The following is a 25,532-nucleotide window of genomic DNA, read 5'->3' as shown; positions in this document are numbered from 1 at the left end:
CTCTTCCAGAATTAAAACCAGAGTCACACCAGTATTCTTTTAGAACAAGAAGGAGTAAGAAGTGCAGCACAAGTCACCGACGTGGACATCCCCACTGCTGGAAAATGCAGGAACTCAAAGGAAGACACAACAGGCAGCCTCCCTAGCAGTTATCCTGCTGCTTTTCTGCCTTAGGCGTGACCAATCAAACGTATCTGAGGCAGAGAGGCAGTGGAATAACCCATCCCCAGGACAAGCTGTTTGGAAGGCCGGAACGGGGCATTGTGCAGAGAAGCTGCGGTTGGCCTCCTTTGTGAGTGGTTGCTCTGGACTTCTTACTAGGGACACGGGAAGTTCTTTAGCAGGGGGCTACTGGCACAGAGTTCAGAAATGATGGAATCCAAAGTCACACGGTTAAGGCTCAACGGCAGGAGCTTATATGACAAGGTCTTCCCGACTCTGGGCTGGAACCATCACAGGGACTCCACCGTAACTCCGAGGGTTGCTTCGCTTTCCATAGACCAGATCCTGGTCAGATGTGGACTTGTGGTCTCCTGGGTTTGTACTTGTGGCCGATTGCGCGGACGAGGCTCCTTTGATTTGTGAAAGAGAAGGCACACTGGGTGCATAGTGGACCCTGGCCTTGGTGGTGACCACAGAGGGACTGCCGCCATCCTTGCTTTCGCTGGAATCTGTGGCGCAGCTGGTATCGGCCTCCTTGGTTGGGGTGATCATCTCGACGCCCTCCTGCTCTTTGGGCGCGTCGTATTTCCGTCGCTGCGAGAAGCTAAGGTTGTGGGGCATGTAGCCCAGGACAGACCGCAGGCTGCTGTTTCGGCTCACGGATTTGGTTCGCGGTGGTGCCGTGTCGACTCTGGGAGTGGGAAGAGACGGGAAGGGGGTTTAATTTGAGGAAGGATTCCACCCCCAGAAGGACACATTTAATAAATGCCGATCGCAGAAGATCCTGCAAACGCCCCACCCTTTCCCCAGCCAGAACTTCAGATGGAAAGTTAGCACTTCAGGAACAAATGGCGCCACTTCCCTGAGGAGCTACACTTCTACATGCAGGGAGCTGGAAAGAGGTTGCTATGAGGGAGTATCCAACCAGGCAATTACTCCCCTTGCTGTTTCGGCACATTGCAGTGGGATCAACCAGTTCCTACAGAAGTCCCCGCTAACCAAACACAAACAGACAAGGAGGGGGTTCCTGCATAGTGCAGGGGGTTGGACTAGATGATCCTGGAGGTCCCTTCCAACTCTATGATTCTATGATTCTAAGAACTGTCTGTAAACCATGACTCAATTGCCTGGCATATATTGCAATGGGGATGTTATTATGTTGTGTCAAGTGAAGAAGCAGCCATTTCAGCTTTCCTATAGCTGACAACTAGAAGAGATTCCCCGCATCTATGCTTTGCTATATCTTTTGGTGGCTAAGAGCTTTTTGCTGGGGAAGGGCTGTGGCTCAGTGGAAGGGCCTCTGCTTGGCATGCTAGAACAGCCGCGCCAGCAGGGCCTCCAGCACAGCACCGTCTCCTGCCAGGCCCCCCAGGTGGTGGCACAGCTTGGCGGGACAAGAGGCAGAGCTGAACTGAGAAACCCCAGGAAAAAAAAAACAATTTATAGACAACCCTGAACAATGGATCTTCATGCCATTGGTCAGTTTCGGTTTAATTTCTGTGAAAGAACACTGGCCTAATTTTATGGTTGGGGGTCACCACAACATGAGGAACTGTATTAAAGGGTCGTGGCATTAGGAAGGTTGAGAACCACTGGGCTAGAATGTCCCAGGTTCAATCCCCAGTATCTCCAATTTAAAAGAACTGGGCAGTAGTAGGTGACGTGAAAGATCTCTCTCTACCTGAGACCTTGGAAAGCCGCTGCCAGTGAGATTAGACAATACTGTCTTTGATGGAATTTCTTTTGAATTAATTTCAGAACCAATGGGATGAAATTAATTCAAAAGAAATTCCGTCTAAACATCCGGAAGAAGTTCCTGACAGAGCGGTTTCTCAGTGAAACAGGCTTCCTCGGGAGGTGGTGGGTTCTCCATCTTTGGAGATTTTTAAACAGAGGCTGGAGAGCCATCTGACGGAGAGGCTGATTCTGTGAAAGCTCAAGGGGGTGGCAGGTTACAGGGGATGAGCAAGAGGGTTGTGAGTGTCCTGCGTAGCGCAGGGGGTTGGACTAGATGATCCATGAGGTCCCTTCCAATTCTATGATTCTATGACTCTATTATTCTGACGGGCTGATATTCTGTTTCCTTATAAGGCATCATCATGTGTGTTTTACGTGTGTGACCCTTTGTGTTCAGGGAGGGGACGGATTGAATATAACCTGGCAGAATCTGAAGGTAACCAGTTAAAGAGTCTGGACTTCTACAGTGGGCCGGGAGGTTTTGAGGACTTGTAATCTGGCAGAATTGCAGCTTGAGAGAGAGTTCTCCACTGGGCAGGTTGCTTAGTGGTACGTAAACTGAAATAAACCCTTTCAACGTCCTTGTGTAGAAAGTTCTGCGATGTCATGTGCAGTTTGGTGACCTTGCCTTTCTGCTTAATTTCCAAAGAATTTTACTTGACCCTTATTCTACATTGTGTTGTCAACCTCCAGATGAGGCCTGGAGATCTCCCAGAATTACTACTGATTTCCAGACAATGGGGATCATTTCCTCGGGAGGAAATGGCTGCTTTGGAAAGGGGGGCAGAAGAGCCAGCGTGGTGGCGGGGTTAAGAGCGGGAGACTCTAATCTGGAGAACCAGATTTGATTCCCCGCTGCATCTCTACATGGCGCCAGCAGCATGACCTTGGGCTAGGGTTAGGGTTCTCTTAGAGCTGTTCTCCCAGAACAGCTCTCTCAGAGCTCTCTTAGCCCCACGTATCTCACAGGGTGTCTGTTGTGGAGAGAAGAAGGAAAGGTGTTTGTAAGCTGCTTAGGGTCTCCTTCAAGTAGTGAAAAGCAGGGTATAAAAATCAGCTCTCCTTCTTTATATCCTGCTGAGGTCCCCCTTTCCCCACATCCCGTCCTCCCCAGGCTCCCTCCCCAAATTTTCAGAAATTTCCCCACCTGGAGTTAGCTGTTCAATTTCCAGACCTCACATTTAAACTTGCTTCGAACCCCTTTTACTGTCCAGGCTCCCGAACTTCAGAACCATGGGATTTACCACCCCTGAGCAGGGGGTGAGACTAGATGGCCTCTAAGACCCCTCCCACTCTATGATTTTATTAATAGGGAAAAGGCAATCCGAAGGGTCTGCCCAGCAACTGCTGACAAAGCCATCCCCCCTTTTTCCTGTGGGTGGAATATATCCCCCACACCAAGACCAGGGCTAGGGGGCTGTGCTACTCTCCCCAGACAACTTGCCTTACCCCTGTGAGTCTGCATCCCGGCCCTCAAGACTGGCCTCGTAGGGAAGCCCAGGAAGGGTAGGCACGAATGGGCAGGAGGGGGCAATGCCCGCCATGCCTGAACATGCGCTAGGTTCAACCTCGGCTCGCTTTGAGTCGCCCTGCCAGGCCTGGGTTTTCAGGCCGGAGCCCTCTGTACTAAAGGCTTTTTCCCTGAATGATGGTCACCTGGGGGAAGAGAGCTGAGTCACCAACTGCAGGCGTGTGACTGAAAATAGCCCCCAAGAGAGCAAAAGGGCAAGAGCTGTGCACCGGCTTCTCCCTTGTGACAAACTGGTGCTCCTCTCTCTTACTTTGGGGAAGCCCTTAAGCCCCCACTCTAACCCTTCTGGCCTGAGAGTCACCATGCTTGCATCTCGGGGGTGGCCTGCTGTTCCCAGATTGGCAGGCATTTTCTCCAGGGGAACGGAGCTCTGTTGCCTGGAGATGAGTTGTAATTCCGGGGAATCCCCAGATCCCACCTGGAACCTCCCTAAGTGTCTATGGTGTACGTCCGATGTCTCAGAGATCCCGCTCCAAAGATACAATTTCTATAGTTTGCAGATGAGCTGCAATTCCAGGAGATCTCCAGGCCCCACCGGAAGGTTGGCTACTCTGGGTTGGAAATATTCCTTGAGGTTTGGAGGTGAAGCCTCACAATGACCCAGCGCCTCAAAATCCACCCTCCAGAATGGCCGTTTTCCCCTCCGGAGCTGATCTTCTGAGTCTGGTTTCTGATGAGATGCATGTTTGTGTGTGTGTGTGACATTTCCCAAGCAAAACCCACACCAGACCACTAACTAGTCCTTGTTGCCTTTCGGCACGCAATGGGCTTTACTACTAGTTATTATTATTATTATTCATGTGATGTGACGAAAGTACGAAAACCTTCGTTTGGTTATGTTTGGCTGCCAGCGAGACTTCTGGCTTGAACCCACTCGAGGGATGCTAAGAAGGAAAGGGATGGATACCGTCACCAGCTCTGGATTGGGGAATATTGGGATGTTTTGGGGGTGCAGCCTAGAAAGGGCAGGGTTCAGGGAAGGCTGGGACCTCAGTGAGGTATAAGTGGGGTGGTCAAACTGTAGCTCTCCAGATCAGGGGTAGTCAAACTGCGGCCCTCCAGATGTCCATGGACCACAATTCCCAGAAGCCCCTGCCAGCAAATGCTGGCAGGGGCTTCTGGGAATTGTGGTCCATGGACATCTGGAGGGTCGCAGTTTGACTACCCCTGCTCCAGATGTCCATGGACTACAACTCCCATGAGCCCCTAGGAATTGGGGTGGGAGAGTCCTAGGGGCTCATGGGAGTTGTAGTCCATGGACATCTGGAGAGCCACAGTTTGGTCACCCCTTTCATAGATCCCACCCTCCAAAGTAGCCTTTTTCTCTTGGAGAACTCATCTCAGTCACCCCAAGATCAAGTGGAATAGCAGGAGATCCCTAGGTGGCACCGGGAGATTACAAAAATCAATTGACCATCGGTCAATTCGGTCGCTAAGCATGAAGACCGTAAGAGGCAAATGTTTAATAAAAGTCCCAAGTTTATTTGGCAGTAGTCAGAGCTTCAATCAAGGTCTCCTTATTTTAACTGGCTAGCACTGCTTTCAAATCAAAAATCTTCATCAGAATCCCAATTATATCTGCATTGAAATATACAAAGGACAATAATCAAACAGAGAAGCTCATTGACAGTCCATTTGGCTTGACAGCTGGCAACAAAGTCTATTTTTCTCATCTAGAGCTGTTAACAGGCGTATGCTCCCTTCAGACGCGCTCCGATTTTAGTAAGCTAAGAAATAGTGCCCTACACAGGTGAGAGGGATTAATTAGCCCCGCCATTTAAATCGATATTAAATGGTTTTTAAACTTTTAAACATGGGCATTGAGTTAAGAATGTTTAATTTCAAGGGCAGATTCAAATGGGTAGCCGTGTTGGTCTGTAGTAGCACAATAAAACCAGAGTCCGGTGGCACCTTTAAGACCAACAAAGATTTATTCAGGGCGTGAGCTTTTGAGTGCAGGCACTCTTCATCACACTAAAAACTCCCTGGCCAGCCGCCATCTTGGACCATGTGGCTGGCCAGGGAATTCTTAGTCTTACGAAGAGTGCTTGCACTCGAAAGCTCACTTTGAATAAAATCTTTGTTGGTCTTAAAGGTGCCACTGGACTCTGGTTTTATTGTGTAATTTCAAGGGCGTTGCAGTAAGAACTTTTAACTTCAAGGCCATATGTGGACTGCGCCCTGCGTATCTCAGGGGCTGCTTATTTGAATGTGTCCTTTGGAGAGCTCTCCGATCAACGAATTCCAGCTGACTGGTGTGAGCCCTGGTCCCAGAGAAGTCTCCTTGGCCTCAACCAGAATCAGGGCCTTTTTGGTCATGGTTACTGCTTGGTGGAATGAACGCTTGGGAGACATCGGGGCCTGTAAGGAGTTCCGCAGGGCCTGTAAGTAGGAGTTCTTCCGCCAAGTTCATGGTTGAGGCCAGGGGGAACACTGAGGTAACATGTGATTTGGGCCTCCTTCCCCCCTCCTTTGCCCCATGGCGGCTAGCGGTTTTAACTAAAATAATAACTAATTATTATTATACATGTTTTAACATGGCTTCTATTACCAACTCATCACGAGGGAGCGGTATAGAAATATAAATAAATTAATCAAATAAATAAACTTTCGAAAATGAATCTCCAAAAGTTGTTGATTCTTTAAAAAAATGACAGTTCTAATTCTCTATTTAAACCCCCTCGGTACTAAGGTGTTGAGTTTAAAGATGTAAGTGCCTTCCTTCCTCAGTAAAATTCTATCCAAATTTTTAAATATATATGGCTTGGCATTATCTGTTTCCAATATAACAAATTTGAAGTCATAGACTCATAAAGTGGGAAGGTACCTCCAGGGTCATCTAGTCCAACCCCCTGCAGAATGCAGGAAATTCACAAAAACCTGCCCACCCACAGTGACCCAATTCCATGCCCAGATGATGTCCTCCCAAAAAATACAGAATCCCTGTCCAGTCTGGCCTGGATGAAATTTTCCTCCGGACCCCAAAGTAGTAATTGGCATTGCCCTGGGCATGCCAGAAAGGGCCACAATAGCCAAGCACCGACACGGTCCCTTCTGCCCACCCACCTGTGATCTGCCTCAGTTAACAGAACCACCCAAGGTGTGATTTGCTTGTTTGTCCTCTCAAAACCTTTAAACCCTGCCAACAACGATCCCCCATTGTGACAGAGCCGGGTTCCCCTCTCGTGTTCAGTCACCTGATCTGATTGCACTGCTCTTTGTTCCGCCTCCTCTTGCAGCACCAGACGAGCCCCAGGATGACGCCCAGAAGAAGCAGCAGCAGCAGCAGAGCACCGAAGACGGACCCCACAATGAGGCCCACTTGGCTGGCACCTGCGGAGCAAGAGAATCAACAGAGGCGGTCAAGAATGCGGAGTTGAGATGGAGCCCGAGGCGCTTCCGTGACTCCATTTTCCTGGATTTTAAAAGGATAACTATATACACATAAAGGTCTGCCCCCAAGGAGGCAATCCTAAGGACACTTCCCTTGCAGCTGCCAAAAGGGGATGTGGAGGGAACTTCTCGGGAACGGGCCAGGATGCCAAAATGTGCTGACGTCACCCAGAAGTGACCTTGGCAAGTCATAGAATCATAGAATCATAGAGTTGGAAGGGGCCACACAGGCCATCTAGTCCAACCCCCTGCTCAACGCAGGGTCAGCCCTAAGCATCCTAAAGCATCCAAGAAAAGTGTGTATCCAACCTTTGCTAGCAGACTGCTAGTGAGGGGAAGCTCACCACCTCCTTAGGCAGCCTATTCCACTGCTGAACTACTCTCACTGTGAAAATGTTTTCCCTGATATCTAGCCTATATCGTTGTACTTGTAGTTTCATAGAATCATAGAATCACAGAATCATAGAGTTGGAAGGGGCCATACAGGCCATCTAGTCCAACCCCCTGCTGTACGCAGGATCAGCCCTAAGCATCCAAGAAAAGTGTGTATCCAACCTTTGCTTGAAGACTGCCCGTGAGGGCAGTCAGGGAAGACGCTCTGGCGTTTGGGCAAAACTCTATGATAGAATTAGCTTCTAACTGTAGCGTTTTGCCCCCAAAGCAGAGCATTACCCCCAACAACCCTACTTTCTTGGGAGCTAACTCCATTGAATTATTATTATTATTATTGTTGTTGTTGTTGTTGTTGTTGTTATTAAATTTATATACTGCCCTCTGTAGCGGATTTACTTTTCAGGACATCTGCTTAAGATTGCTCCCACAATTCCCTAAATTGCACAACAAGAAAAGAAGACTTTAGCATCTACTTGGCTGGGTTGCCAGATCCAGGTAGGGAAACGCCTGGAGATTTGGGAAGAGCCTGGGGAGGACAGTGAGGAGGAAATGCATAGAGTCCACCCTCCAAATCAGCCATTTTCCCCAGCGGAACTGATCTCCGTAATCTGGAGATGAGATGCAACTCTGGTATCTCCCCTGGTCCCACAAGGAGGTTGGTATTCGTAGCATGAACGAATCACATTTGCAAGGTTTTTATTTCATTTTTCTACCCTTTCGACTATATCGCATCATTTATTCAAGGCAGGGGGAAGGCAGAGCCTCGTCCTCTGGAAATTGTATTCAACAAGACCTCCATCTCCAGAGATTTTGCCAAACATCACCCACACGTCTTAAAGTACATCTTTGCCCCCTGAAGATCTAGAGCAGGGGTAGTCAAACTGCAGCCCTCCAGATGTCCATGGACTACAGCTCCCAGGAGCCCCTGCCAGCATTTGCTGGCAGGGGCTCCTGGGAATTGTAGTCCATGGACATCTGGAGGGCCGCAGTTTGACTACCCCTGATCTAGAGGCTTAGCTTCTTGGAAATGTAATTCTGCTTGTTCCAATTCCTGGGTCTAGGGCTCCACCAGACTATCACGTGATTTGGGATGAATTATCCCGTTCCTGAATGTGAGTCCCTTACCTTCCTCAAGATTGATTTCCACAACACATTGGGTTGATCCGACTTTGTTGGCCACGCTGCACTGGTAGAAGCCCACGTGGTCTTTGGACAGGTTCCGAATGAGCAGGTCACCTGGGTTTGGCCCTTCAGCGGAGAGGGATGACAGAGAAGGGTCATTAAGAAATGTTTAATGTTAATCATAGAACCATAGAGTTGGAAAGGGCCATTCAGGCCATCTAGTCCAACCCCCTGCTCTACGCAGGATCAGCCCTAAGCATCCTAAAGCAATGGAGAAGAGCCTAATGCTGGGAGCGATTGAGGGCAAAAGAAGAAGGGGACAACGATAGAGGATGAGGTGGCTGGATGGAGTCACTGAAGCAGTCGGTGCAAACTTAAATGGACTCCGGGGAATGGTAGAGGACAGGAAGGCCTGGAGGATCATTGTCCATGGGTTCGCAATGGGCCGGAGACGACTTCCCACCTAACAGTGTTAAGTACCTAATGCAACCTGAAAATATGTTGTTCAGTATCTGTCCAGCATGGCTTTTGGCCTGTGCTAAGGACTTTTTCTTCTATGCTACCACTGCAGTATTGGCTAAGAACTGGAAATCCAGGAAATACCAAGTGTTAGTTGCTGGCTGGATAAAGTTGCTGAGCTACTAAAAAAGGCAAAACTGACATCTATAGTCTATAGTCAACAGAAAAACAGGTATTCTTTCTTTTTTTCCTTTTCTATATGTATAAAAAATAAAGATTTATATATTTTTTTAAAAGGATCATTAAGAACGAGGCTTTCTGGGATCTGGGATGTGAGATCTGATTCCACACAGAGCTCTGACTTTTGTCCCACAAACAACTAGGGTTGCCTTCTCGAGGCTGGAACATCACTAGAGGTCTGGAAGTGGCATCTGGGGAGGGCGGATTTGGGGAGTGAAAGATAGAGCCAACGTGGTGTAGTGGTTAAGAGCGGCAGCCTCTAATCTGGAGAGCCGGGTTTGATTTCCCGCTCCTCCACATGTAGCCAGCTGGGTGACCTTGGGCTTGTCACAGTCTTGGTAGAACTGTTCTCACAGAGCAGTTCTATCAGAGCTCCCTCAGACCCTCACAGGGTGTCTGTTGTGGGGAGAGGAAGGGAAGGCGATTGGAAGCCGCTTTGGGAGTCCTTTGGAACTTGAAAAGAGGGGTATAAAACAACCAACTCTTCTTCTTCATATCATGGCAAAGATATAATGACAAAGAATTCATCCTCCCAAGCAGCCCTTTTTTCCCCAGAGGGACTGATCTCTGTAATCCAGAGATCAGATGTATTTCCACAGAGAACTCCTGGCCCCACCTGGAGGTTGGCAAGCCTCCAATGAGATAAAGCTGTGTATTTTTCAAGAGTGCTGGCTATTATTTCTACTAGAGCTTTACAAGGTTCATCATCTTGATTCATCATCTTGCATTTCCCCTTGTCTGCGTTTCCTGTACCACTTTTCTGCCTTTTTTTTTCAAATCAGAAAAAGAAGAGTTGGTTTTTATACTCCGCTTTTTACTACCCAAAGGAATTCCAAAGTGGCATACAATCACCTTCCCTTCCTCTCCCCGCAACTGATACCCTGTGAGACAGGTGGGGCTGAGGGCACTCCGACAGGACTGCTCTGTGAGAACAGCTCTGAGAGAACTGTGGCTGACCTGGGGTCGCTCAACTAGCTTCTTGTGGAGGAGCAGGGAATCAAACCCAGTTCTTCAAAACTGAGTCTGCTGCTCTTAACCTCACCAAGGAGACATACGTTGCTATAGGACAGCCTTTCTCAACATTTTTATTGTCGGGAAACCCCTGAAACATTATTTAGGCTTTGAGAAACCTCAGAAGTGGCATGATGGTGCGGAATATGGTTGGGAAGCAGAGCTGTGGACACGCCCACCTGGGGCCCCTCCCCTTCCCACCCCCTCCAGGCTCATCATTGGCCGTTTTGAGAGGAGGCGGTGGGTTGACATGATCATATATAGTCATATCACCTGAAATGTTGAACAGATTCTTAAAATACATAAAAAATGAATTAACTCCCACCCATTCAGGAAACCCTTTCACAAAACTGGGGTCCAGAAAGCCGGCTATAGGCTCTGCAGCAGAGGAGCTAAGACCTGGTGACCCAGGTTCGATTCCCCGCTCTGCTTGCCGAGTGACGAGCCAGTGGCATACTCTCCGCCTAATCTACCTCGCAGGGTTGTTGTGAGTCAAAGTGGGAGGGAGGAGAATGATGTCATCCACTTGGGATCCCCATATAAATGAAGCAAATCATCCAATCAACCAATAAGTTTTTATTGGGAGTTTTTAGGCATTGGGATTTTATGTATTGGGGTTTTATATTGTGAGCCGCCGCGAGCCCTCGTGGGAGCGGCGGGATAGAAATGTAAAGATTAATAGTAAATAAATAAATAAATAAATAAATCACTTGTTACCGGTCCTTACCCTTTGCGGTGGATGAAGGCATCCAGCTCCCGACTTTGGACCACTGGTAGATGAGGGGGGCTGACCCAGCCTGAGAGGAGCAGCGCAAGTTGACGTCACGGCCCGGGGCCACACGGCCAGCGATCGAACATTGGGGGACTGAGGGTCGCTCTGGTGGAAAGAAGGGACAGCAGTTAACGAGGCTGGGGAAGATCAGTTCGGAGAGCATGTGTATCTCAAAAAACAGGGCAGAGACCCTGATCAGTCATTACAACAAAGCAGGGTTGCCAACCTCCAGGTGGCACCTGGAGACACCCCATTATTGCAATTGAATTCCGGTAGACCAAAATCAGTTCCCCTGGAGAAGATGGCTTCTTCGGAGGGTGGGCTCGATGGTGTTGTACTCTGCTGAGGTCCCTTCCCTCCCCACACTGTGCCATAATCAGGTCCCACCCCAAATATCTACAGGCATTTCCCAGCTCAGGGCTGGTAACACTTGTTACCCAATCAGAAAAAAAGGAAGAAAGGAACTTAACCTCCCCACTCCAAACTGAACCAAGAACCAGAAGGTTAAAGAAATACAAACCGAGAGATATGGACTAATAATAGAATTTTTCCACCTTGAAGGTTAAAAATGCTCAAATGTACGAAAAATGCATGTATTTATTAATAATAAATAATAAACAAGGTCATTAAAAACAATGTTAGCCTAAATAATGGAGGAAAACAATTAAATAATACCTGATAAGGAAAAATGATAGTAAACTTTAGTAATTTTTTAATTATCAAAAATGTGTTCATAATATAGTCTTTTACTACAATGCACCAAATTAAACACTGATTGATACATAATGGTCTCCCCCCCTCCTTTATAGCAGAGAGGGTCAAACTGTGGTTCTGCAGGTGTCCTGCCAGTGGCAGAGGCTCATGGGAATTGTAGTTCGTGGACACTTGGAGAGCCACAGTGTGGCCACCCCTGCCTTATCGCAATCTTGACCGGATCCTACATTTTAAAATTGTTCTTGATATGTTCAATGTCTGGAGCTATTGTGTAGTGAAATTAACAGATGTATTTTTACCTGAAATTTTCTGTAGGCTTCAAGAAACCCCAGAAGCGGTGCGATCATAAAGAATATGATTGAGAAGCAGAGCTGTGGACACGCCCACCCAGGGCCCCTCCCCTTCCCACCTGTCCTGGCTATCACTGGCCATTGTCGGAGGGGGTGGGTGGGTCAACATAACCCAATATCAGGGGTAGTCAAACTGCAGCCCTCCAGATGTCAATGGACTACAATTCCCATGAGCCCCTGCCAGCATTTGCTGGCAGGGGCTCATGGGAATTGTAGTCCATGGACATCTGGAGGGCCGCAGTTTGACTACCCCTGCCCTACATGATCATATCACTCGATTAATGTTCCATAAACTTAAAATATATATTTAAAAAAATGACTCCCGCCCATCCAGGAAACCCTTCTGGGGCTCTCAAGAAACCCCAGGGTTTCACAACCCCCCTGGTTAAGAAAGCCTGGAGTATTACATTATTAGCCATTAGTCCTTTTTAGGAATGACCGTATTCTAGCTTTATGTGAAGAAGTGAGCAGTGACTCACAAAAGCTCCTGTCCCACAACAAACCTTTCTCTTTCCTACTTGTTGAGTTCACATTTTCTACCCGTTGAGTTCATGTTTTCAACGACTTGAGCTCGCGTCCACCTCAGCCCCAAGTAACGTTCCGTGGGCGCAATTTTGCAGGACTCACCTAGCACCGTGACGGTAACCTTGCGGGTGGCCACTGTGGTTTTCTTCACCTTGCACTCGTAAGTTGCTGAGTCAGTAACCTGAACGTTCTGCAGATTAATGGAGGCATCGTACTGGCTCGGGTCCGGGATCACAAAGTCCACTCTCTGTTGCAGGCCGAAGCAGCAGTCGCCGAGTGATCCAGAGGAACCGAGATGGTATCCGCTGGGTTGCCCAGCCAACACATTCTGCTGGAAACCAGGACGGGCGAATTGCCGCGAATCCGGAACTTGGGGACCCCCTCTCTGCTGCACATAGGGGTATCCGGGGCGGATGACCTGCTGGCCTTGGTAGCTAAGGATCTGGTGGGCAGGAACCAGAGAACAGCACTGTTGAATCAACACAGAAAGGTTGCGAATTGACTCGTGTTTGTGTGAGTGGGCCGTACAGCAGAACATGATGGAAGGCGTGGAGATGTCTACTCTCCAGAAAAGTGGGCCTTGTGAAAGACCACCAAAATCATCTTTGGATTTTTGCACTGGCACCCCTAGCCCCAGAACAGCGGCTGAGTAAGTACAACAAAGTTTTATTCAGGGTATAAGCTTCCAATGCAAAGAACTGCGCATGTGCATGAAAGCTTATACGCAGAATGAAACTTGGTTGGTCTTAAAGATGCTATTGGATTCAAACCTTGCTCTGTTGCTTCAGATCAACATGGCTACCCACCAGAAGGAGAAGGAGAAGGAGAAGGAGAAGGAGAAGGAGAAGGAGAAGGAGAAGGAGAAGGAGAAGGAGAAGGAGAAGGAGAAGGAGAAGGAGAAGGAGAAGGAGAAGGAGAAGGAGAAGGAGAAGGAGAAGGAGAAGGAGAAGGAGAAGGAGAAGGAGAAGGAGAAGGAGAAGGAGAAGGAGAGTTGGTACTTCTATGCCACTTTTCTCTACCTGAAGGAATCATAGAATCATAGAGTTGGAAGGGACCTCAAAGCGGCTTCCTTCCCTTTCCCCACAACAGACACCCTGTGAGGGAGGGGAGGCTAAGAGATCCCTGAGATTCCTGCTTGGTCAGAACAGTTTTATCAGTGCTGTGGCGATCCCAAGGTCACCCAGCTAGATGCATGTGGGGGAGAGGTGCGCTCCTAACCACTACACCCAGCTGGCTCCTGAACCACCCTTAGCCCCCATCATTATTAAACTTGCCCACTGTTTAAGAGAGGCTTTCTTTACCAGTCCTCCTGGATAAGATGGCCACAATATTGCTTTATTATTGGCCTGGGTGGGGGAAGGAAGGCACATTGGTATAGCCCAAACTTGTGAAACCTCAGAAGCTAAGCAGGATCAGGACTCAGAAGGGAGACCTCCGAGGAAGACTCTGAAGAAGAAGGCCAGAGGAAACCACCTCTGCTTCTCGCTTGCCTTGAAATCCCCTTGCTGGAGTCACCGTAAATCGGCTGGAATTTGACAGCACACAACCATCTGTATTAATCCTTGCTGTGGAATCTCAGAATGTAAGCCATGGGGATTCTTGCTAAGATAAAATAGGCCATGCAAGACTGCAAGCAAACCACTGTGATTCTCCCCTACTCCCAAAAAAAGACTCTTGAAGCACGGCACACACTCACCACATTATCAAGGCTTGTGGGGTCAGAGTTCATCTGCGTCCATTCAATGTCCAGGTTATTCGGGCCACTGTCTTCTGGCTCCAACTCGTAGGGACAACCCAGCTTGACCGAATCACCTTTGGCCAGGTAGATCACCTCCCGCCCTTTGGCCTTGATTTTCACAGCAGGTACCAGAACTGGCAGGAGACAAAGAGGTACATGACACCCTGGGTGAGGATTTGACTGCCAATCATGAAAAGAGGCTTTTAATTGGTAGACCCAAGATGGGCTGCTGACCAACCAGGAGACCCAGATGGTCTTGTATTTTGGCCCAAGGGAGAGGGGATGGCCTTGAGAGCCAACACTGGCCTTACAATCTGGCTGTGGCCCGGGGTACAGAATTCAATCGGCATGCAGAAGGTCCCAGGTTCAGTCCCCGGTATCTCCAGTGAAAAGGTCCAGGAGGTGAGGTGAAAGACCTCTGTCTGAGACCCTGGAGAGTTGCTGCCAGTCTGAGTTCACAATACTGAACTTGATGGGCCAAGGGTCTGATTCAGTATAAGGCAGCTTCATGAGTCTCATGAATTTGTGGAATCCAATCTTAAGTACCTTGGTGGTCTATATGCAAGTGGCACCAATTTATGCTGCGTGTAAAAATTGAGGGCTGCCTCTTTGCATACGTTCTCTAGAGAGCACTCCATTCTAGTAATACCAACTAGCTAAGGATTCCTGTCCCTAAAGAAATACTCCAGGGTGTAGTCTGCACGGGGCTTTTTACCCACTCCCAGCTTGAATGAATTCCTGCCGTCTACACTGAATTCGATTTCCATTTTGATTTGGGGCACTTTAAATTTTACCTCTGCAACAAACATGATTTATTCATGGTGACTCTACCTTTCCCCTGCGATATCATGGAGTGGATATAAGCCTCGATAGTTGAAAAATTGCCATCAGGAAGTGTGCAGATTTCTGATTTGTGTGAATAAACTCCCTTTCCTGGGCCTTGGAGCAAAGCAGTCTTCCCTGATTGGCCAGGGCGTCAGTTCAAAGTCTTCCTGGTTCCCAGTTGCAAGGCTTGTCTTAAAGTGATCGCACTCCAGAAGCACTGACTTTTCTCAGCAGGGATTTGCCTTTTGTTTTCTTTTCTGCCCTCCTCTGCTGTCTCTAGTCCTCTCCCCCCCCCCGCCCAAGAAAAGAAAGAAAGAGACTCGTGCTGCCCTTGACTCCCCTCCCGCAGTGAGCTTCCCCAATCAAGTGCAGAATACTTTATGTTTCAATTGGGGGGGGGGGGAATAGAGGAAGACCCGAGTTCAAATTGATCTGAATTTAGCAGGATCCACAACAGCAAAAACAAAGTAAGTGCAGAATCAGCCCTGGTTTCAACCTGGTGGAACGTGCTCCCTGTGGAGACCAGGGATCTGACAGAACTTGTCCAGTTCTGCAGGGCCTGCAAGATGGCACTTTTCCGCCAGGCTTCCGATTGAACAGTGGAACAGTCAAACAGTTGAACAGTCTTTATCCACTAATGAATCAGGCCTCCCTCCACCCACCCCCCTGACTTCTGCCTCCTAGGAACATCATGCTACGAACATTGACATCTTCATAATCACGGTAATTTTATACTAGTGCTGATAGCTGCCTAATTTATGGTTTTAATTTTTAGATGCTCTTTTTGGTTTTATTAATAATTGTAACGTTTATTTTTGTTGTGATTGTATATTTAAATGTTTTTTATATATTTTAAATATATGTAAATGTTCTCCACCGCCCTGAGATGGCTAGTCCAAGAAGGGCGATATATAAATCAGCATACTATCTGTCTGTCTGTCTATCTATCTATCTATCTATCTATCTATCTATCTATCTATCTATCTATCTATCTATCTATCTATCTATCTATCTATCTATCTATCTATCTATCTATCTATCTATCTATCTATCTATCTATCTAACTTGTTTGTTTGTTTGTTTGTTTGTTTACTTAAACTTATATACTGCTCCTCTCAAAGACTCACGGCGGTTTACAACATCTATCTATCTATCTATCTATCTATCTATCTATCTATCTATCTATCTATCTATCTATCTATCTATCTATCTATCTATCTATCTATCTATCTATCTATCTATCTATCTATCTATCTATCTATCCATCCATCCATCCATCCATCCATCCATCCATCCATCCATCCATCCATCCATCCATCCATCCATCCATCCATCCATCCATCCATCCATCCATCCATACATACATACATACATACATACATACATACATAAATAAATTACTCGGATTGCATGACTTCAGACAGACAGTCATGTGAGGCATCTTATACTTAACAAAATAGACTCCATACGTAGCAAACTAAATAAGGCCAAGATCTTGCCTACTTCATGACCTACTCGGTTTCCAAGTGCAGGGCATTTCTTCCGTGAGGATGCATCCAGACATTTCTCTCTCACATACCATCACACACACATGTACATACTCCACAAACATGCGCTCACTTGTTGCAGTGGTATAATCCAGGGAAAGTATCTACAGATGCCATCTTGGCAAATATGATCAAAATTTGAGGCATTGTCACTCCAGGCTTCCAGTCACTAACCTCTAATGGGATGTAACCTCAGATTGTACCCAGTTCCTGAGAAGTGGCAAACGGCCAACCATAAGAAGCAGGGAATACCTAAGGATGCCAGCCTCCAGGGGGGACCTAGGGATCCCCCAGAATGACAGCTTCTCTCCAGACTACAGAGATCAGTTCCCCCGGAGAAAATGGCTGCTTTGGAAGGTGGACGGCAGCCATTGTGCCTTGTTGAGGTCCCTGTCCTCCCCAGGCTCTGTCCCCGAATCTCCAGAAGTTTCCCAACCTGGATTTGGCAACCCTGCCTCCACATCCTCTGCTAGTGGCCAGGTGAGACCTGACCGACCTAGGCATACCTCATTACAATATATAGAATCATAGAATCATAGAGTTGGAAGGGGCCATACAGGCCATCTAGTCCAACCCCCTGCTCAACGCAGGATCAGCCCTAAGCATCCTAAAGCATCCAAGAAAAGTGTGTATCCAACCTTTGCTTGAAGACTGCCAGTGAGGGGGAGCTCACCACCTCCTTAGGCAGCCTATTCCACTGCTGAACTACTCTTGACTGCAAAATTCCCCCCCCCCCCGATATCTAGCCTATATAGCGTGTATATGACCTTACCCAATCAAATGCATAAAGGATGTTAGCAAAATGACGCCTTCATCTTATCCCGGTCAACACCTTTGCCTAGGCACGCAACACCTTTCCCAGCGTACGGCCCACAGTGTTCAGGCAGTGGTGGCAGAACCTACCCATGCAAGCGATTTGTGGTCCAATTTAGAACAAGCTAGAACCCCCAGTTAAAAAGAAGACAGCTTCCCCCCTCCACAAAATCCGTAATTTGGAATATGGTTGGAGGGGAAGGAACATTGCACATCACTTTTTTTTTTTTACTGCATGGGTTCTTTATGTCAACTAGCCCTGCACTGTTTGTGACAAAGCTGATAAACAAGGATCACAAAGCTGAGAAACCTATAAGAGAAATTTTCAACCTTCTGGGGTACTCAATAGGCAACCCTGAAGTAGCTGTTTTATTGCAGAGCAGATTAGAACAGATGATGGCTGACTTACAAGTTATTATAACACTCAGGACAATGGAACCTCCGGGGCTTAACAGGGATATCGGTTTCTTATCTCACTACCTATGCTAACTTTATGACCAACAAAGTTTTATTCCTAGCATAAGCTTTTGTGTACATGCACACTTCTTCAGATCCATGAATACTTATACCAGGAATAAAACTTTGTTAGCCTTAAAGGTGCCCCTGGACTCAAACTTTGTTCTGCTGCTTCAGACCAACACGGCGATCCACTTGAATCAACACATGCTAACGTCAATCCGTTCTGACATCTCTTTGCAAACTCTTTTATTACCCTGTAGGCTCATTGGCTAATATTCACAGGTCCCACCAGTTGCCTTAATCCAATTTTAGCTGCATTTATTGACTCTAAGTAGCCTTTCCCAGCAATGCTCTCCCCACCCTCTACTTATATGTAATGTCTGGCGACTTCTGTCTCAGCGTATCTGAAGAAGTGGGCCTGCCCACGAAAGCTTACACCCAGAATAAGTCCATGTTGGTCTTAAAGGTGCCCCCGGACTCAGACCTTGCTCTCTTGAAGACACCAGTTACAACCAACAGTATAACAAAATCTATGTAAAATGTTTAACGATGTAATACTGAACACTGAAATAGAAACATATACATTTGACTCCAGCAGCACCGACAAAATTTTCAGGGTATGAGCATTTGAGAGTCAACCTTCAGGCACTCTCAAAAGCTCTACCTTGCAAATCTGTTTGGTCTCTAAGGCGCTACAGGATTCGAATCCAGCTCTTCTACTGCAGACCAGTACAGCTACACTCTAAAAACGTATAGTGCAGCACAACCAGGGAGGAGGACTAAAGGGAGTTCACTGGGAGGGCACCAGACAAAACAAACTGACAATGGTAGAGGGAGACGGACGGATCTACCTGGGGAGGGATTTCCAACATTTTGGCAACATTACCAAGAATCACCCAAGAAGACCTTTTTTCAGGGAGCCATTTTTCTAGCAGATAATGTCTGGCACCTGCAACGCAGTCCCCAAAGATGACCAGAGTGGCCTGGTAGGGAGCAGGTAGCCTTTAAGATGCGCTAGCTCCAAGCTTCACAAGACTTTAAAGGCCAATGCCAGGACCTTAAATCAAGCTCAGAACAATTTGGGAGCCAGAGGAATCTGGGATACATGGTAGGTATTATGCCACCCCTTGCAAATTGCCACTCAGGATGGGCAAAAAACAGCCTCAAGATAATTTTGTGACAAATTTTTGCAGGTCCATGGTTCACAAACTGAATTGAGGGAACGGAAGAGCTGCCACAAATATCCATGAATTTTAAAGCGGTTTGTGGTGGTTCCACAAAGAAGGGGTTCCAGAAAAGGGTTCCAGAAAGAAGGGGTTTAAATAGCTCCAACCCCTGCTCGTCTTAAATAGCTCCTCTTCACATAAAAACAGCTGAGCAGGGAGGGGCCAGAAAACAGGAGTTTAAATGGCTCTGAGCCATTACAGCCCCTGTTTTCTGCTCCCCGCAGCTTTTTGTGGGGAGAACCCCTGCTTTCTACTCTCCACCACTAGTAGTGGGGAGTAGAAAGCAGGGGGTGACGAAATGCTTCAAACCAGTTTGGTTCACCAACCAACCTCCTGGTTCGTATCGGTTCAGGGATTGTTTCATGGTTCAACCATAAACCAAAAGAAATTGCCAAGATGCAGCTCATGCCCATCTCTGTCACTTCAGTCCTCCCCAAATCCAAGCGAGCCTTACCTGGTGCTAGACACAAAAGAAAGAGCGGGAAGGTCCATGTCCCAGCCATGTTTCCGACAGGTATTGCCAAACAGTGGCACCAAACAATCCTTCCTCGAGGGCTGGAGAAAGCTGAGGCCGGGAGAGTTCTGAGAAGAAGGCCTGGGGAGCTGAGCACTTTTCACCTGTCCGGCCTGGCTCCTCCCTGCCAGGTGGAGATGCCTTTGGGGTGAATTGTCAGGTGACAGAGCCACTCGAAAAAGATGAATGAGCCGGGCCTCACCCGGTTTTCCCGCCAGTCACCTTCTTAGTCAGCAATGAAATGACAATCGGACATCCTTTTGCTCGCAGTGCCGGTCTCGGTTATCCCCACAGCAGGGGAAACGTGACTGATTGGAGTTCAGGGTGGCCTGGGCTGGAGGAGGCCTTTTTTCAATTACCTCCATCACCAAGGACGATTCCGCAGAAGGCGGCAATGGCGAAACACTTCCGCTTTTCCCCTTGCTGGGGCCACCAATCTTTGGTCACCACTTGACAGGGTTGTGAGTCTCCTGCATAGTACAGGGGGTTGGACTAGATGACCCAGGAGGTCCCTTCCAACTCTATGATTCTCTGATTCTCTGATTCTATGACAGTGCTGGCCTATAGTGTTCAGTTGTTCCCAACCTTTTTGGCACGGTGACCCACAAGTCCAAATGTCCTGTGTAGGGTAGTCAAACGTTATTAATATTAATCGTTATTAATATTATTGTATGGTTATTAATATAGATTGTTTCATGTATTGTTCCCATGTTCTATGTAAACCGCCCTGAGCCTGGGGAGGGCGGTATATGAATGAATGAATGAATGAATGAATGAATGAATGAATGAATGAATGAATGAATGAATGAATGAATGAATGAATGAATGAAAAAATATAACAAGGAGGCCACAAATCCCTAACGGTGCAAAAACAGGGACCCATTGGCACAGGCTTTGCCACTCGGTTTTTTGGGTCAGAAGGAAGAAGAAGAAGAAGAAGAAGAAGAAGAAGAAGAAGAAGAAGAAGAAGAAGAAGAAGAAGAAGAGTTGGTTCTTTTATACCTCGGTTTGGGAGTTTCCTTCAATCCAGACTGGCCAGACATTCTGTGTTTTTTTGATGGGGGCATCATCTTGGCATGGAATTGGGGTCACTGTGGTTGGGCAGGTAGTTGTGCGTTTCCTGCATTTTGCAGGGGGTTGGACCCTGGAATTCCCTTCTGACTCCATAATTCTGATTCACATATCATAGAATCATAGAATCATAGAGTTGGAAGGGGCCACACAGGCCATCTAGTCCAACCCCCTGCTCAACGCAGGATCAGCCCAAAGCATCCTAGAGCAGTGGTCCCCAACCTTTTTATCACTGGGGACCGGTCAACGCTTGACTAATTTACTGAGGCCCGGGGGGGGGGGGGTAGTCTTTTGCCGAGGGAAGTTGCTGCCGCCGCCACCTGCTCCACCTGCTCCACCTACTTTCCCGCTGGCACCCCTGACTTCCCGCTGTCTGCTGGGGGGCGCTGCCAGCAGCAGCTGCACAGTGCCACGCCGAGGGGAGCCACAGCCATGGCGGCCGTCGGAGAGCACCCATGGTGAGTGGCAGGCAGCCCCTGAGGCAGCAACTGGGGAGGAGGAGGAGGAGGAGGAGGAGCCGCGGCCCAGTACTGACTGATCTACGGACCAGGACCGGTCCCCGGACCGGGGGATGGGGACCACTGTCCTAGAGCATCCCGGCCACCGGAAGAGACAACGGGGTAGGGTTCCCAGATCCAGGCTGGAAAACTCCTGGAGATTTGGAGATGGAGCCTGGGGAGGACGGGGACCTCAGTGGGGTACACTGCCACAGAATCCACCCTCCAAAGCATCCACTTTCTCCAGGGGAGCAGATTTGGAGAAGAGCTGTAATTCCAGGGGATCCCCCAAGTCCCACCTGGAGGTTGGCATCCTGGCCCTGCCTGCCCTTGGGCCTGAGGACTGACCCAGAAGAACCCTTGCTCCAAAGCTTCCCTAGTACATTCAATGTTCAGCATTGCTCGGTCAAAAGAGGATGTGACTCTCTCTTTTCTGTTTGACCATTCGCTGGGCAGGAAATGAACGCACAGAACTCTCGTCCACCTGGCAATTATTCCCAGGCCTTGTAATAACTGAGTTTGGGTGACTCCCTGAGCGTTAGGCTATGGAACTGGAGGGCAGGCATCATTTCGAGGAAATCAGGTCTACTTGCATGGCTTGAAAACTGGCCTGAAAGTTCAGCTGATCTAAAATGTCATGTTTGGACACCGGGATGGTATCTCCTCTTTGCTGAAAGAGCTGCACTGACTACCCGTCTGTTTGCAGGCACGATTTAGTACCAGAATCACCCAGAGCTGGAAGAGACCCCAAAGGGCCATCCAGTCCAGCCCCCCACCATCTTGGGAGAGCCAGTTTGGTGTGGTGGTTAGGAGTGCAGACTTCTAATCTGGCATGCCGGGTTCGATTCTGCACTCCCCCACATGCAGCCAGCTGGGTGACCCTGGGCTTGCCATGGCACTGATAAAACTGTTCTGACCGAGCAGTGATATCAGGACTCTCTCAGCCTCACCCACCTCACAGGGTGCCTGTTGTGGGGAGAGGAATGGGAAGGTGCCTGTAAGCTGCTTTGAGCCTCCTTCGGGTAGAGAAAAGCAGCATATAAGAACCAACTCTTCTTCTTCTTCTTCTTCTTCTTCTTCTTCTTCTTCTTCTTCTTCTTCTTCTTCTTCTTCTTCTTCTTCTTCTTCTTCTTCTTCAAAACACACACCTTCCTGACAGGCCCTCATCCTAAAAACTTATATTGAAGAAGACCCCACCACCCTCCGAGGCAGCCTATTCCAGCTACAAGCAGCCCTCCCCCTCAGAAAATGATTTCTGATATTTAAGTGGAACCTCCTTTCCCGTCATTCGAACCCAGTGCTCCTAGTCGTGGTCTCCAAAGCTGCTGGAAGCAAGTTGGCCCCCCCTACAACACGTCTAGCATTGATGCTGTTGCTGCTGTTATATCCCGCCCTTCCATACTGGCTTAGGCCCTGGATCCTAACTCCTGAGCCATCCCAATCGCCCTTCTCCGAAGACGCTCCAAATTGTCAATATCCTTCTTGAACTGCGGCATCCAGAACCGGACACCGTATTCCGAATGGGATCTAGCCAATGCGGAATAGAGCGGGATTCTGACTCCCCTGGTTCTAGATTCCGTGCTCCTAGCAATGCAGCCTAATATCGCATTATCCTTCTTAGCTTCCGTATCGCACCTTTAAGACCATAAAGACCAACCAAGTTTAATTCTGGCTGCAAGCTTTCACGTGCATGCACACGTCCATGTTTCTGAAGAAGGGAACACACACATGAAAGCTTATACCTTGAATAAAACTCTGCTGGTCTTCAAGGTGCCCCTGGACTCAAGCCTGGTTCTGCCACTTCAGACCACACACCTGAATCTGTAGGGCAAACTTATCCAGGACTCCCTCAGAAACCCAGTACCAACCAGTGGCGTGCCTAGCCTATTGGGCACCCAGGGCAGGTGGGTGGGCAGGCCATTGGTGACACAGGTGGTGGGTGGAGGTCGGGGGACGTGGTGACTTTGGGGTGGGGCCTGAACTCCATAGCTGCAGAGTAACAATGTTCTGCTGCTTTTTCTGTGGGCTGCGGTGGAGGGGCCAGCCGCCTCAGATGCATTACCGTGGAGCTGCTGAGGGCTGTGGGACATTGTGGGGCTGTTGCTATGGGGCAACTGCGAAGTGACTAGGAGTGAACCTCATAGGCACCTCTGGGCTGTGACAGGCAGGCGTTGGGGGCACCAGTGGGCCTCAGCAGGCTGCAGCTGGCGTCAAGCAAAGGTTACAGCCTCCATGGCTCCTCCTGTGCCCCCTGTCAAGTGGCGTTCAGGGCATGTCCCCTTGCTGCCACCTCCTTGATACGCCTCTGGTATCACCTCTGCCACCTTTCAGTCTTCAGGTAAAATCTGTCCCGATTACTGGGGCTTAGGTGATTTCGTTTACGTTACTTTCAAAACGGCTAAGTCCAGTGGTTCTCAACCCTCCTGATGACGTGACCCTTTAATACAGCTCCTCATGTTGTGGTGACCCCCAACCATAAAATTAGGCCATGTTCTTTCACAGAAATTAAACCAAAACTGACCAATGGCGTGAAGATCCACTGTTCATGATTGTATAGAAATTGTTTCCCCCCCCTGGGGTTTCTCAGTTCAGCTCTGCCTCTTCTCCCACCATGCCGAACGCTCTATCTCGATCTACCCCGCAAGGCTGTTGTGGGGATGGCGCCCCCCCCTCCGGCCAAGCTGCTTGCCCTACCGCGACCCCTGTGAAAGGGTCGTTAGACCCAAAAAGGGGTCTCGATCCCAAAGTTGAGAACAACTGGCCAAAGTCCCTCTTTCTGAATGTTTTCTTAATTTGGCTTTGAAACTCTTTCAGGTAGTGAAAAGCATTGGCCTCTCTTGTTTCAGTTCAGTGTTTTGTTTTGTTTTCATTTTACCAATTTGTTATACCTGCCACTTAGGATTTCCAGTTCACTGTGGATTTTTTTCGGGGAAAAAACAGATGAAACTGTGCCAAATACCTGAGTGTTAACACCACCCTGTTTTCAATAAACGAATCAGAAATCACTTCGTCTACTCGGCCCTCCCATTTGAGATCATCCTAGGATTTATTAGTCGGTCCTCAGAGGCATTCGGGGCCCCTCCCAGATTTGTGTCACTTGTGCACGGATGACATTGGTGAATGGGGGATGAGCCTGTAGGATGACGGGAACATGCGTTTCCAGAGGTGTCATAGTGAGGGTGATTCAGGGAAAGGCAGGGCCCCACTTCCTCCCTTCTTGCATGTGACCCACGGCAGGATTCAACCCAACTCCCCATTCCTCTACAGCTGCCACTTGGTTGCTAATAAAGCAGTGGTTCTCAACCTGGGGGTCAGGACCGCTTTGGGGGTCAAATGTCTTGGTGGGGCTGGGGAGGCCGGGGGAGAGCCCAGGAGCCAGCCCACCTGAGAGCTGAAATTCACCACGGAAGCCTGACGCCTGATACCTGATGCACTAACCCCGCACTGCAGAGGCTGCATCTCGCCTGGCTCAAAAATGGCTGTCTTTTGAAAGATACATATATCCATGTCAAGTTGTTTGCCTTCATTTCCCCCCCTCACTTCCCTGAAGTTTACGGGAAAACGGGCTGGCTCACCTGTGAAGCTGAAACCTGGGGCACACCTGTCCTGAGAAGAAAACCCGGGCGGGGCGGCCCAGCACCTTCCCCCTAACCACAGGGGACAAACACACACACACAGCCGCCCTGCCCAGCATCCCACAAAAGCACCTCCCAGGCCCGTCCGGGGGAGGCAGGGTGGCCCCTGGCCCCCTCTTCCCTCCCTGCCTCTCGCTCTCCCAGAAGACGGTGGCGCAGGTGACGAGGGTGAACTTGAGGCACACATAGGAGAAGCACATGCAGTAGCGAATCTGCCCCGAGTCACCCGTCGCCATCCTCCGTGGAGCTGCCGCCGCCGTGGCCCTGGCGCCTCCCACTCCTCCGGCCACCTGCCGCGCCTCCTGCCAGGCCACAGGCAGTGGATTGGCTTTGGGAAGGGATGGCCAAGTGTTAAAGCTTGGCCAGCAAGGAAGCAGGCAGGCAGCAGGTGGGCCCAGAGGAGGGAAAGATGCGTGGCCCTGCAGAGTTCCTGGTTGGCCTGTGGTGTCTCAATGCCTACAACACAGATCTCTTGCCCCCGCCCTCGTTTTACAGTCCAGTCGCCTGTGCAATGTTTGCTCAGGAATCAGTCCTACTGGATTGCAGGTTCCTTTGGGGACATCAAGACCACACCTGCCCTGTCCTGTCCCGTCAGGTCACCGCCGGCTCCCTTTGGCTACTCACTCGGCCTGCGCCATCTTCTCCCACCCCGGCCAGTCTCCGCCTCTCACGCCACCGTCTCTTGGTCTTGGTCTTGGATGGGCTGTTCACACTTCTGGAGGGCTCCTTCCGGAGGGCTAGCCACTAGTGGGACTTTTGAAGACCCGGGCGGGACGTGGGACTATTTCCACAAAGGCG

At 48.9% G+C, this 25,532-nt stretch overlaps 1 protein-coding gene across 1 annotated transcript; it reads right to left on the bottom strand.

Annotated features, from left to right (window-relative positions):
* On the bottom strand, positions 1–24,970 carry LOC143838874 (V-set and immunoglobulin domain-containing protein 8-like). Its single transcript, XM_077340806.1, has 7 exons — positions 24,799–24,970; positions 14,106–14,281; positions 12,512–12,878; positions 10,776–10,925; positions 8,342–8,464; positions 6,628–6,763; positions 1–853 (listed from the first exon to the last, which is right to left on the bottom strand). The coding sequence occupies exons 1-7, from the start codon at positions 24,968–24,970 to the stop codon at positions 415–417; spliced, it is 1,563 nt and encodes a 520-aa protein (XP_077196921.1). The 3' UTR covers positions 1–414.
* Between the last annotated feature and the right edge of the window lie 562 nt (positions 24,971–25,532).

The sequence above is a fragment of the Paroedura picta genome, chromosome 1 (assembly GCF_049243985.1).
Source record: "Paroedura picta isolate Pp20150507F chromosome 1, Ppicta_v3.0, whole genome shotgun sequence".
Lineage (NCBI taxonomy): Eukaryota > Metazoa > Chordata > Lepidosauria > Squamata > Gekkonidae > Paroedura > Paroedura picta.
Note: the sequence above shows the minus strand (reverse complement) of the source record. Positions and strands in the feature narration are given on the sequence as shown.

Excerpts from the sequence above, each read along its gene's own strand:
- LOC143838874 (XM_077340806.1), bottom strand. The coding sequence starts at position 24,970 with ATGGCGACGGGTGACTCGGGGCAGATTCGCTACTGCATGTGCTTCTCC. Across the intron at positions 12,879-14,105 it reads CCACAAGCCTTGATAATGTG|TGCTGTTCTCTGGTTCCTGC; the intron begins GTGAGTGTGTGC and ends TTGATTCAACAG. Across the intron at positions 854-6,627 it reads GAGCAGTGCAATCAGATCAG|AGTCGACACGGCACCACCGC; the intron begins GTGACTGAACAC and ends TCCCACTCCCAG.